At 42.6% G+C, this 14,348-nt stretch overlaps 1 protein-coding gene across 1 annotated transcript in view; it reads right to left on the bottom strand.

Annotated features, from left to right (window-relative positions):
- LOC126992332 (G-protein coupled receptor GRL101-like) overlaps window positions 1–14,348 on the bottom strand; it is a 72,482-nt gene that overhangs the window by 51,148 nt on the left and 6,986 nt on the right. Inside the window, exon 3 of the mRNA XM_050851017.1 lies at window positions 13,183–13,254. Coding sequence (XP_050706974.1) covers window positions 13,183–13,254 — 72 coding nt within the window. The remainder of the gene's footprint in view (window positions 1–13,182; window positions 13,255–14,348) is intronic.

The following is a 14,348-nucleotide window of genomic DNA, read 5'->3' as shown; positions in this document are numbered from 1 at the left end:
AAAATTAGAACGAAGACCGCGAATGTTGCAGAAATTGATAAGAAAAAGGTTCGAGGTGTTATCAAGACACCTCTCAGGTCGGCAGCCAGAAGGGGAGTCCTCCCTGGGGAGGGACTCCCCCCCCCCCCCCCAGGCGGGGACTCCGAGGCACTGTTGTTGATCGCTATTTTCAATTTTCAATTTTGGGAAAAGGTGTGAGTGTTGTGTGAATGTAGTGTGGTGTGTATAGAGAGAGGATCTGTCTTCAGAGAGCATCCTGAACTACTCTCTGGTGTAGATGAAACAATAGGGAAACGGTTAATGAGGTAATGGGAAGGGTTTTTTGGAGGGCTTCAGCACCCTCCTCACTTCCCATATATACCTCACCGGGAGTGGCTTGCGCCCGTTCGGTAGGTGTCTTCCTACCTACTCCAACCAGATATATATTATATATATTATATATATTATATATATATATATATATATATATATATATATATTTTTTTTTTTTCGTCGCGGCCTATTGCGCCGGTATGCTTCTTCCCGGTGGGGGCTTATGGTCGGCCCAGCCCGTTCTGGCGCAGGCGAGTGTTTATAGTGGCGCCATCTTGCATTGGCACATGCTGCCCTTCCGGAGCTCATCTTTAATCCTAGAATCTACAGTCTGGGTTGATAGGTGGTCTTCTGGACAGCATGTGGGTAGTTTTAAGCCACTCGGCGGCGGCTGAAAAATCCCAGCTTGGTGGCACCGGGCGGGGATTGAGCTCGCGTTCTCCTGAACGCGGCGCCGTCACTCTGTCGAGAGCAAGTGATGTCGTTGCGCACGTAGGCGCAACATCCAGTTTTAGATTGATATTTAAGATAGAGATAGTATGAAGGAACAGAGTAGAGGTTGCTGTCAGTAGCCTCAGCAACCTGTGTTTCGGTGAGGAAGAGAAGGTGAGGTTTAGAGGAGGAGAGATGGTGTTCCACAGAATGAAAATTAGAACGAAGACCGCGAATGTTGCAGAAATTGATAAGGAGGAGGTTCGAGGAGTTATCAGGACACCTCTCAAGTCGGCAGCCAGAAGGGGAGTCCTCCCTAGGGGAGTTTATGGTCCCCCACCCCGGCGGGGACTCCGAGGCGGTGTTTTCGTTAGCCTTTTTTTAATTTTGAATTTTGGGAAAAGGTGTGTGTTGTGTGAATGTAGTGTGGTGTAGAAAGAGAGAGGATCTGTCTTTTGAGAGCATGCTGAACTGCTCTCTGGTGTTGATGAGACAAAACGGAAACGGTTAGTGAGGACATGGGAAGGGTCTTTGAAGGGCTTCAGCACCCTCCTCGCTTCCCATACATCCTCACCGGGAGTAGCTCACGCCCGTTCGGTAGGTGTTTTCCTACCTACTCCCTCTGTATGTATGTATGTATATATATATATATATATATATATATATATATATATATATATATATATATATATATATATATATATATATATATATATATATATATATATATATATATATATATATATATATATATATATATATATATATATATATATATATATATATATATATATATATATATATATATATATATATATATATATATATATATATATATATATATATATATATATATATATATATATATATATATATATATATATATATATATATATATATATATATATATATATATATATATATATATATATATATATATATATATATATATATATATATATATATATATATATATATATATATATACCATCTTCCAGAGGTGCCTTTCATCTCAGCAGTGGCCATCCCAGTGGAAAGTGGCGAGAGTTTGTGCCATACATAAGAAGAGCAGAGGCGATCCTCAAAACTACCGACCCATTTCCCTCCTCTCTGTTGTTGGGATAGTTTTTGAGTCCATCATCACCGCCAAGATCACCAAATTCCTGGACTTTCACCACTTGTTAAACTCCCGACAATTTGGCTTCAGACAGGGGAGATCCGCAGCAGACCTTCTCCTCCTCCACTCAACAGCTTGGAACCAGTCTCTTGACCGTGGTGAAGACACCTTTGTTGTTACACTAGGTATCGCTGGTGCGTTTGACAGAGTCTGGCATCAGGGCATCACCACCAAGCTGATAATTCTGGGGATCTCCGGTGAGCTGCTACACCTCCTCCAAGACTATCTTCACGTTAGGACCCTGCGTGTGGTAGTCAATTGGCACACATCCACCGAGCTTCCTGTCAAAGCCAGCGTTCCACAAGGGAGTGTACTCGGGCCATTACTATGGAACGTTTACTTCAATGACATTTTGCAATTGATTCCAGAGGCCACTGCATATGCAGATGACTGCACTCTCACATTCACCTATGAGATTAGTGAGCGCCACAACACAGTCGATCGCATCAATCAAGCACTGCAGAGCATCGCCTCCAGGGGCAAGAGATGGCAAGTCACCCTAGCCCCTGAGAAAACTCAAGCGGCCCTCATCTCTAGGAGACAAGATGAAGTTGATCGGGACCAGCTCACCATCCTCCTGGAAGGCAGAAGGATTCACCTTCAGGAGTCTGTCAACATCCTCGGGGTTGAGTTTGACTCAGGCCTAACGTTTACCAGCCACGTCAGGAAGGTTGCCAAGGATGCTGCATGGAAGATGAGCTGCATCCGTCGCATCGCTCATCTTCTAGATGCTCAGGGAGTGGATACTCTTTATAAATCACAAGTCCGCTCACTGACGGAGTACTCGACCCTCGCATGGTCCTCTTGCCCCCCGTCATACCTTGGGCTCCTTGATCGGGTTCAAGCCAGAGCCCAGCGGCTGTCCCGACTGAGAACTCCTGAGGGTGATGTACGGAGCCTGCAACCTCTCCAGCAGCGGCGTGACGTAGCGGGCATGTGTGTTATGTATAAAGTTCACCGCAAGCACTTCCCACAGCTGGCAGCGCTGCGTCTCAAGCTACCGACACCACCCCCCACCCGCGCAGCGTACAACGAAGATCAAGTCGCTGTGCTTTACGCGAGGACGGAACACTACCTCCGCTCCTTCCTACCACGCTTCAGTAAGCTGTGGAACACTTTGGTGCGCCAGACCGACCTGCATCGCACCGCGTCCCTGCAGGTCTTTAAATCAAGTATAAATGTCTGGCTGCAAGTGGATCCCAATATGTAAAAGTTATTTGCTTACTAATTTTGCTCTCCATTACTGCAAATATTTGTATACTATTCATGTACATTAAATTGTAGAGATTTATATTTCTGAAATCATGTGTGTGTAGCTACAAACAACCTTTGTATTCTAGCTACAGATAGTCCTTGGCGTCCCAACCAGGACGTTAGCAATATAATTCCATGTAAATCAACTAGTCAGGCGGCAGTTGTCATTAATTAATCACTACTTCAGAAACTTTGCCAAAATTGATTTTTCACTTGCATGTGTTGAAGGACATCACAGATAATCACTTTCAACTTGTCTTCCAAATTTCAGAGTCGTTTTCACCGCGTGGGGGCGCTTTTCAAAATGGCTGCCAAATTCACTGAAATATTACCTAAAATCCCAATACTGATTCTAAATATTATCTGTTTTATTGATTTTTGATGGTTTTTTTCTGCTATATTCTGAAATTATTGTTTTCCATGCTCATGATCAGTTTAACTATGGAAGACGGGGTATTTTATATGTTGCTGATATGTTGGAGATGCAGGCAACTGATCCTGATCTATGGAATTTTCTCAATGAAGGAAATTTTGCCATTGCCAAACACAGTGCATCATTTACAGCAATTTATCCAGATCATGCGATTGAACAAGAACATAAGGAAATTTAATATAGAGGAGGCTTCATCGGCATCACAGGCAATGAGTCAGCGTTATAGAAATACTTTATCATAGCTCCTACATTAAGCAGAGTCGTCGATGAGTTCAAAGACTATGCTGGAATAGAGAGTAGACTGGCAACAGCACTCCATCATGAAGTGACAGGTGGCAAAGGTACTAGGTTGATACAAAATGCTACAAAGCTTGTGGAGGCCTTCAGCAAACAAGGAAACTCGCATTTGAAGAAAGCGACATGTTTAACCTGATGACATTTGCTGTAACGCCAAGTGAAGTGGGTCAGAACATAGAACAATGAGACAAATTAGGAAGAGAAGCACTGTAGAGGTTTGTGACGAGTAGGATGGTTGAAAAGACAATTGGCTTTTGGGACCCCCAGAAGAAGAAGAACATCTACTTTAAGGAAGTTGGTCCAGTAGTCAAGACAAAGGTGAAAGGCCAATTAGCTTCAATCAAACAAGAAAGGAAGTTGCTTTCCAGACTATTGGTTGTAGGCAAAAGACCAGAATTCGAAGTGAAAGATGCTATAGGAGGAGAATATGAATTTAACAGTGCCCCACCATCCATCCAGATGGTTCAATGATCATGCTTTCTGGAAAATCCCAGGTCAGTCATGGATCTCCCTATTTCAGAAGATGTAAACCAGCCCCCAGCAGAGGATGCATATAGCACCCAAACTGCAATCTTGATAATTGACGCCATGTGTGTTGTCAACATGGTAACAAAGACTTGTGAGAAGTTTACTGCATCAGATTTTGCAAGCAAATTTTTTGACATGGTCGAAGATATGGGTTCACAATATGATGAAATACGTGTTGTCTTTGATCAATATCTACCAGGGTCTCTCAAGGAAACCACAAGAGACGAGAGGACCAAGAAAACAACAGCTATCCATTATCACGTTAGTGACAGTACAGACAAAGATTTTTCTGTCACATATTCAGACAAAGCCTGAACTCACCAAATATCTTTCACAGAAAGTACTTGCACACTGCCAAGGAAAGCCAAAGAAGGTTCTTAATTGTGATGTACGACACATTCATAGAAGCTAACTGCCACCTTTCCGATGTTGTGTCCATGCCAGAAATGTCAGAAGGCAGACATTGCTTAGAGGAAGGTGACCAGTTGGTAGTACTTAATGCCGTTGAGGTCAAACACAAAGCTGAAAATGCTAAACTGGACATATTTTTTATGTATACAGATGTCTTCGTGTTACTTACTGGAAACACTCCATTGATCCCGCCAATGACGTGCTTAGTTAGGAATAATACGGAAAGGATTTCAATATTTGAAAGCTATAATAAGCTCGGCAATGAGAAAGCAAAAGCAATGGCGGGATGGTATGCCTTCAAAGGAACTGACAACACTGGTGCATTTGCCGGGAAAGGAGTCACAAGTCGCTTCCAGGCATTTATGGAGTGCGATACCCCCTTGCTTGATGCCTTTGCAGCATTTGGAAAGAGTATTGATGTCCCGGAGTGGGTTGTCAACCAGATGGAACGCTATAAATGCATTTTGCACAAACCTTCTGGAAAAGTGACATCAGAGTGTAAAAGAACTGAGGTGGGCACTCTTTGTACAAACAAAATGGCAAGGAAGGAAGACAGTTGCCTCCCACCTTAGGTACCCTCAAGCCGCACATACAAAGAGCTTTCTACATGGCTTTGGTGTGGAGCTTATCCATCAAACCATGCCCCAGCATCCCACCAGCAACCAATTTTTCGTGGGACCAGCAGGATGGTCATTTGGTACCAGTACTAAATATTAATATGCCAACGCCGGAAGCATAGTTAGAGCTTCGTCGATGTTCCTGCCACAGTTCCTGTATGACAAACAGATGTTGATGCCACAAAATTCACTATTGTGCACTGATGCTTGTGGATGTGGTGATGGCTGTGAAAATTCAGAGGACTATAATGAAGACATAGATGACCTTAATGAAGATGACTTGGCAGAACATGGAAATGTATAATATAACTGAAATACCAACCCCCCCCAAGCTGACCATACCCAACAAGACCGCCCACAGACCCACACAGGTGCCCACAAGAACAGACAGGGGCACCCACCACCAGGCGCCACTGCAGCAACACCAGGAGCCACCACCACCACAGCACCTGCATGGCCCCATCAAAATCGAACCCCAGCAGCAACGAAAAGGAGCCCCGAGACCCCTATACTCCTGACGCCGCCCTGAGGAAAAAGAGAGGAACGGGACTACCTACGATCATCAGGGGGATTTTTTACCATGCTCGAAATATGAATAAATTGAGTTGTGAGTACATGTTGTTTGTTGATCACTATCCGACAGGTTAGTCGGAGCTTAGACAGACGAGGATCTCTTTGTCCCTCACATGTGTATAGTTTCAAAGCTAGACATTTCAATAACTATTCAATATTATTCTTACAGTTCTTGCCCACAGCCATATTATTGCGCAAAGCTAATTTTCATGGGACGTGCATTATTTTGGCGGCCACTTTGGGTGAAAGCGCTCTTTGTCTACGCTGTATTACAGTGATTTTGGTTTTAAAATATGTGACGTTCACTTTATATTAAGACAATCCATGAAAAACAACCCAAAATTCTGATGTTTTGGCAAAAAATACAGATTTTCTCCTATTTTTCATGATTTTGGCAGCCATTTTGGAAAAAGCGCTCTCTTGTGATGAAACGAGACGCTGAAAGTTGGAAGACAAGTTGAACATATTCCCTAAAATTCATCACTATCTCCACACTTGTGACAGTCTAGATCTGCTGGAGATCGACAAATTGGGGATGTCAAAGAGATGTCCAGGTAGTGGGAGTGTAGAGAGAAGCGTACACTAGATGATAAAAAAGACCATGATGGTGTACACACAAAGGTACTCTACAAGCAAACCAGATGTGCTGAGTTTCATGAGCGAACCAGAGTCAGGTGTCAGAAATGTAAAGCTGTTCTCCGTGTTCACGGCTGGTATGCTCTCATACAAAATAAGAGTCTACGGTACTTAGTTAAAGGAAGCTCTTCATTGCAGTTTGTCAACTCTTCATGGAATAATGATATTTTTTATATAAAATGCTTTTATATGTTAGTTATGTTTGTATTTCTATTATAATAGAATTATGCTTAAAAGCAAATATTTCCCTTGGATATCATTTTTAAACTGAATACTGAAAAGAGAAATGTTGACATGAATAAAAAAAAATATCTGGAATATAAAGAAAAGGTGTTTTTGACAACGACTTCGTTGTGTCATTGCCCAAAGTCACCTCTAGGTGACACCCTTTTTGTGCATAAAGTAAAATATATAGGAAAAAGTGTTCTCAGTAAAAGTTGCTTAAAATTGCATTATCAAACATATTGATATGGGTAAAAAGAAAACTTCATAAATAATGCAATGGGATTTCTTGGGTTAAGATTGTAATTACAATAATGAACTCTAAAAACACGAAACGTCCGTAACTATTCATCTGCACACTCCTATTCTTAAAACACTCTCCCTTCCCCTCCCCTCGTCCACCTGACATCAGCACGCCACTTCCCGCCCATCCCACCGCCATAACCACTTCTTTCTATCCCTTCCATCCCATTCTTTCTTTCTCCCTTCAATCCTTTTTCATTCATGTCTCTTTCCTCCCACACAGGGCAGCTCCGGAGTCCCTCCACTGCCACCTGTCATCCTCGTCCATGTAGCTATCAAGCTATCGTCCCAGCACTCACTAAATGATTGCTGAGTCTATTCCATTCCCCCACCACCCTATTACTAAATCAATGCCTGCCTATTGACCTCCTAAAACTTTACTTTTCTAATTTAAATCCATTACTGCGTGTTCTATCCTGATGGCTAATTCTCAGTACTTTACTTGTATCGCCTTTGTTGTAACCCTTGACCCATTTGAAAACTTCTATCAGATCTCCCCGCACTCTTCGTCTTTCTAGTGAATGTAAGTTAAGATGTTTCAGCCTATCTTGATATGGGAGGTTCCTCAGCCCCTGAATCATCTTGGTCATCCTCCTCTGAACTGATTCTAGCAAGTTGATGTCCATTCTGTAGTCTCTCTCTCTCTCTCTCTCTCTCTCTCTCTCTCTCTCTCTCTCTCTCTCTCTCTCTCTCTCTCTCCTAGTTTTGATTTCCTTCTTCCTTCCGTCCTTCCTTTGGTATTTACTCTCTATTTCTTCTTCCTTTCCTTCCTTCCTTCCTCTCTTGGCATACCTATGTTTCCTCTTCTTCATCTATTAGGCAGGCAATGGTTTAGTGATAGGATGGTGGGGGAATGAAGTAGACTCGGCAATCACAGAGTGAGTGCAGGGACGATAGCTTGTTTCAAGAGTAGACTTGATAGCTACATGGACGAGGATGACAGGTGGCAGTGGGGGGGAGTCTGGAGCTGCCTTGTGTAGGTCATTCGGCCTCTTGCAGAGTCCCTATGTTCTTTTGTATATGTTTTCTCGCTGCCTTTTCTTCTCTTAAAGCTTTTCTCCTTTTCCTTCTCTTCCTACATGTCTCCCGCCCCTTCTTCTTTCACATCCCCCACACACTATTTTCCTATTCTCTTCCTCCTTTTTTTCTAACTCCTTCCTCTACTTACTTTTTCCCTCCTCCTCCTCTTCCTTTTCCTCGCATTCCCACTCCTCCCATTATCGCTGTCCTCCTCCTCCTCCTCCTCCTCCTCCTCCTCCTCCTCCTCGAAACTAACCATTAACATCAATTACATAGCAGCCAACCCACACCAATGATGATGATGATAATGATAATAATAATAATAATAATAATAATAATAATAATAATAATAATAATAATAATAATAATAATAATAATAATAATAATAATAATAATAATAATGATAGACTCCTTATCCTCTGACCCTCTCCTTCTAGTTATTGCATTTCACTATTAATACATGTTTCAAAGGTTCTCTCTTACTCTACCTATCTGTCTTATTCTCTACCTTATTACTTCTGAACAGCAAATGGGTGGTGGGAGTAGGAGTGGAAAGATTTGAAGGAGGAGGAAGGAAGAGGGTGGGAGGAATGGAGGGAGGAAAGGGAAGGGAGAGGAAAAGAATGAGGGGGAGAGTGAAAAGATTTGAAGGTGAAGGAAGGAAGGAAGAGGGTGGGAATGAGGGAAATGGGAGGGATGGTGTAAGAAATGGAAGGGAGAGGAAAAGAATGAAGGGGGAGAGAAGGAATAACAGAAGTAAAGAGAAGGAAGAAGGAAAAGTAAGGAGGAGGAGGAAGGAAGGAAGAGGGTGGGAATGAGGGAAATGGGAGGAATGGGGTAAGAAATGGAAGGGAGAGGAAAAGAATGAAGGGAGAGAGAAGGAACAACAGAAGTGAAGGGAAGGTAGAAGGAAAGGTAAGGAGGAGGAGGAAGGAAGGAAGAGGGTAGGAATGAGGGAAATGGGAGGAATGGGGTAAGAAATGGAAGGGAGAGGAAAAGAATGAAGGGGGAGAGAAGGAACAACAAAAGTGAAGGGAAGGTAGAAGGAAAGGTAAGGAGGAGGAGGAGGAGGAAGAGGAAGGAAGAGAGTGGGCGAGCGTCCCTGTTCATGGTACAGAAGGGTCAAACTACCACCAGGGCCATAAAACTATCCCTAGAAATGACCCAAACTCCCGCGAAAGCCTTGTCAAATATGTGTTCTTGGGCGGCGAAATGTCTGATAATACGACCCCGTGACTCCGAATCCGCGAGCACGGGTTCGAATCCTGTCGTGCTCCAAATTTTACTTTACTGTCTCGTGAAAAATGACGTACGGCGTTGATGCATTATTTACGTTAATTTGTGCTCTTCATTACATTACGGTGAAGATAATGAGTTTCTTTTTCTTATAATTCATTGCGTGTTTGACTTACGAGTTTGCTTTGCTTTGGCTGGTGACTATTTCTGTCTTCACTTGTTTGATGTTGTTTTACTTAGTTTTCTTCTTATCCTTTTTATTTATCTCTTCTTCGTCCAACGAGAGAGAGAGAGAGAGAGAGAGAGAGAGAGAGAGAGAGAGAGAGAGAGAGAGAGAGAGAGAGAGAGAGAGAGAGAGAGAGAGAGAGAGAGAGAGAGAGAGAGAGAGAATGCTCAACATAAGAACATAAGAACGCAGGAGTCTACAAGAGGCCGGTAGGCCTGTACTAGGCAGCTCCTTGGACCCTAAGCTCCCGTGTATCTAACCCCACCTAATATCGCTGCCCATGAATTTACCAAGTCTATTTTTGAATGTGACAATTGTATTGGCACTCACCCCATGACTGCTAAGCCTATTCCACTCATCCTGCACCCTGTTAGTAAACCAATTTTTGCCTATGTCCCTGTTGAATCTGAATTTATCCAGTTTAAACCCTTTACTTCGTGTCCTACCCGGTTCTCTTACCAACAAAACCTTATGAATGTCTCCCTTATTAAAGCCCTTCATCCATTTATAAACCTCGATCATGTCTCCACGCACCCTTCGCCTTTCTAGAGAATGCAAGTTTAACTGTTTGAGTCTTTCCTCGTATGGCAAGTTTCTCAACCCCTGAATCATCTTAGTCATCCTCCTCTGCACCGATTCTAACATTTTGATATCCATTCTATAGTAAGGTGACCAGAACTGAACCGCATAGTCAAGATGAGGTCTAACTAATGCTAAATATAGTTTGAGGAAGACTTCGGGGCTTCTGTTGCTTACGCTCCTTGAAATAAATCCCAGTACACTATTAGCTCGATTTCTAGCTTGAATGCATTGTGCCCTTAGACGGAGATCAGAGCTCACTAAGACCCCTAAATCCCTCTCGCATCCAGACCTGCTTATGAGAGTGTCATTTAAGCAATAGTTATGTGAGGGGTTGATCCTACCTACACTCAGAATACTGCACTTCCCTACATTGAACTCCATCTGCCATTTATCCGCCCAGTCATACAATCTGTTGAGTTCACCTTGGGGAATACTAGCGTCCTGATCCGACTCAATTACTCTACCGATCTTGGTATCACCTGCAAATTTACTAACATCACTATTAATTCCTTTACCTAAGTCATTGATATAAATAATAAACAAAAGTGGACCTAATACCGAACCTTGTGGGACCCCACTCGTAACACATCCCCAGTCAGATCTTTTACCATTGATTTGCACGCTTTGCTTCCTATTGCTAAGCCACGCCTTGACCCAGTTCAAAACTTTACCCTCTACTCCGTGAGCCTGTAATTTAAGCAACAGTCGTTGGTGAGGAACTTTGTCAAACGCTTTACTAAAATCAAGATAGATTACATCATAATTTTCATCTCTGTCAACCGCCTCAAATACTTTATTGTAGAAGGACAAGAGATTGGTGAGGCATGACCTACCTTTTGTGAACCCATTCTGCGAGTCGTGAATTAAGGTATGTTTCTCTAAATGCTCCCGAATGTTCCTGGCTATTATGGACTCCAGCATCTTCCCTATAACCGATGTTAAGCTAATTGGGCGATAGTTTGAAGCAACCGACCTGTCCCCCTTTTTAAAAATCGGCGTCACATTAGCTACTTTCCATAGGCTCGGCACATAGCCAGTATTTACCGACATCTTAAAGATGTCGGTTAGTGGGTAACTGAGTACATTACCTAATTCCTTTAATACCCTCGGAAATATCCCGTCAGGACCTGGCGACTTGTTCTTCTTAAGCTTATCTATCTCATCCTGAACTACTTGCCTGGTAATGATTATATCCCTCAATTTATCGCCATCCCCGCCCTCGTACACCTGAACTCTTTCCGGTATAGTCGTTCGATCCTCCTGTGTGAATACTGAAAGGAAGTAGTCGTTCAACAATGTGCTCATATTTTCGTAATTTTCTACTAGCTCCCCTGTGTTTGTTTTCAGCGGTCCAATTTTCTCCCGTGTTTTTGTTCTATACATTTGAAAGAAGCCCTTAGGATTACTTTTTGCCTCATTTGCTACTTTGATCTCATAGTTCCTTTTTGCTATCCTGGTGTTTTTCTTAACTAATCTAGATAGTTCGACGTACCGGCCCCTGAGATGTGTTTCACCATTTTTTATTTTCTGATAAATTCCCTTCTTTAACTCAATCTCGTGTCTTAGTCCACGAATCATCCACTTAGGATCATTGTTTTCTTTTCTAGGTGTTCGCTGTGGTATATGCTGTCCTTGCCCCTCTACTATTACTCTAACTAAGTTATTGTAAGACATTTCTACCTGGTTCTCCTGGCTCTCCAATCCGCAGTTCTGGCCCTCATGAATCCCTAGATTATCCCAGTTTACCCCTTCAAGATGTCTTCGAAGCCCCTCGTAATTTGCTCTCCTGAAATCTGGCACTAACACTAGGTTTGGTTCGCGGGTTACCGCCCAGTCTAAGCTAAAACGAACTGTTCTGTGGCCACTATTTCCTAACTCTCCGCCCACCTCCAACTCACGTAGCAAGTTCCCATTATTGGTTAGGACTAAGTCTAATATGATATCTCCTCTGGTAGGCTCAGTAGCTACCTGCTTAAGGAAATTATCTTGTATAACTTCAAGAAAGTCCTCGGCTTCCAGGTCACCCACTAGGTCTTCCCAGTCTATCTTCCTATAATTAAAGTCCCCCATTACGCAGACATTTCTACTCATACTCGCCCTGCCAATCTCCTGTAGTAATATACTTGTGTCCTGCCTGTTAAGGTTGGGTGGCCTGTACATAACTCCTAGAGTTAGTTTTTCTTTCCCTTTGTAAACGTCCACCCAAACGGTATTACATTCACAACAATCCCATGCAAAAAAATAAAGATTACGGGGTCTCGCCGCGCCTCGGAACGGCTATGGTGTTTTAGGTGTTTTGCTAAGCGTGGAGCGTTCCCCTCACATTTTCTTCTTCTCCCTAACTTTTCTCTCCCCGTTGCTCATACATTTCTCACATCCGTTCCCAGCCGTCTTTTCTTACCTCCCTTTCCTACCCCATAACCTCTACACTCCTGCCCTCTTTACTCCCTCACTCCCCCCCCTCCAAACTTCATCCCCTTGACCTCTCTCCCTCCCTCTCTGTTTATATTATTTATCTCTCAGCTATTTCCTAACACCCATTCAGGACACTTCACTCCCGTATTCCGAACTGACTCTCTCCTTTCCCATCCCTCCCCCTTCCTCTAACCCTCCCTCCCCCCTCCTCGTCTACCTGCTGACACTTTGACACTCTCTAATGAGCTTGCTAATACCCCTTCACAGTCTCGGTTTATTATTATTATTATTATTATTATTATTATTATTATTATTATTATTATTATTATTATTATTATTATTATTATTATTATTATTATTATTATCATTACTCCTCAATACACTCCCTTTCTTCCTCCTCCTTCCTCCACGTCCTCCTTCTCCTTCTACTTCGACCACTATTACTGTTACTACTACTACTACTACTACTACTACTGCTACTACTACTGCTTCTATTACTATTACTTACAGCATGGAGAGGGAAGACAGTCCGTAGAACGCCCATCCATGCAGAGTAGAGATTGCGTTCCCTTCCAAGTGTCTGTGAGAGAGATACATAAGTAAATAGACAGATAAAGAGGTACAGAGGTAGTGAATTAGATAAAGATACAAAGACACAGATATAGTGCGTAAGAAAGATACAAAGACATTGAGTGAGAGATAGAGGTGCAGAGAGTGAGAGATAGATACAGAGATTGTGAATGATAAATAGATAAGGAGAGAAAGGGATGTCATTATTAACCCCATTTGTCATCATCATCATCAGTATCATTACCCTTTTCTCTTTCCTTTTTCTTTGCTCTATTTTTTTTTTTCAGTTAAGCTGACACACACACACACACACACACACACACACACACACACACACACACACACACACACACACACACACACACATTTTTTTTTGCAACACACGTATCGAGAACTGAACTGGCGGTGATATGAAAGGTAGAAAGTCGAACCGATGGTGAAATGGAAGATACGGAGAAAATTACTTAGTACAAGCCGAACAACTCAACCACACAATCCCACAAGCCTCTCAAATGCAACGGTGAGAGAGGGAAAGGGAGGGAGAGGAGGGAGCGAGGGAGAGACAGACAGAGAGATATACAGCTAGGTAGTGGACGAGTTGCGGCGTTGAAAAATCGACAGACATACTCCTAAAAATTGGGGGACGAGAGAGAGAGAGAGAGAGAGAGAGAGAGAGAGAGAGAATGAATGAATGAATAAATGTAAGAAATTTTATTATTATTATTTTCATTATTATTATTATTATTATTATTATTATTATTATTATTATTATTATTCATTCATTCTCACTCACTCTCATTCTCACCCACTCTCATTCTCACTCTCACTCTCATTCTCACCCACTCTCATTCTCACCCACTCTCATTCTCACTCACACTCTCATTCTCACCCACTCTCATTCTCACCCACTCTCATTTTCACCCACTCAAATTCTCACTCTCACTCTCATTCTCACCCACTCTCATTCTCACCCACTCTCATTCTCACTCTGCTCTCATTCTCACCCACCTCATTCTCACCCACTCATTCTTACCCCACTCTCATTCTCACCACCTCATTCTCACCCACACTCACTCTCACACTCACTCTCATTCTCACCCACTC

This window comes from Eriocheir sinensis, unplaced genomic scaffold (assembly GCF_024679095.1).
Source record: "Eriocheir sinensis breed Jianghai 21 unplaced genomic scaffold, ASM2467909v1 Scaffold446, whole genome shotgun sequence".
In the NCBI taxonomy this organism is placed as follows: Eukaryota; Metazoa; Arthropoda; class Malacostraca; order Decapoda; family Varunidae; genus Eriocheir; species Eriocheir sinensis.
The sequence above is the reverse complement of the archived record's forward strand: the minus strand, read 5'-3'. Positions and strand labels throughout refer to the sequence as shown.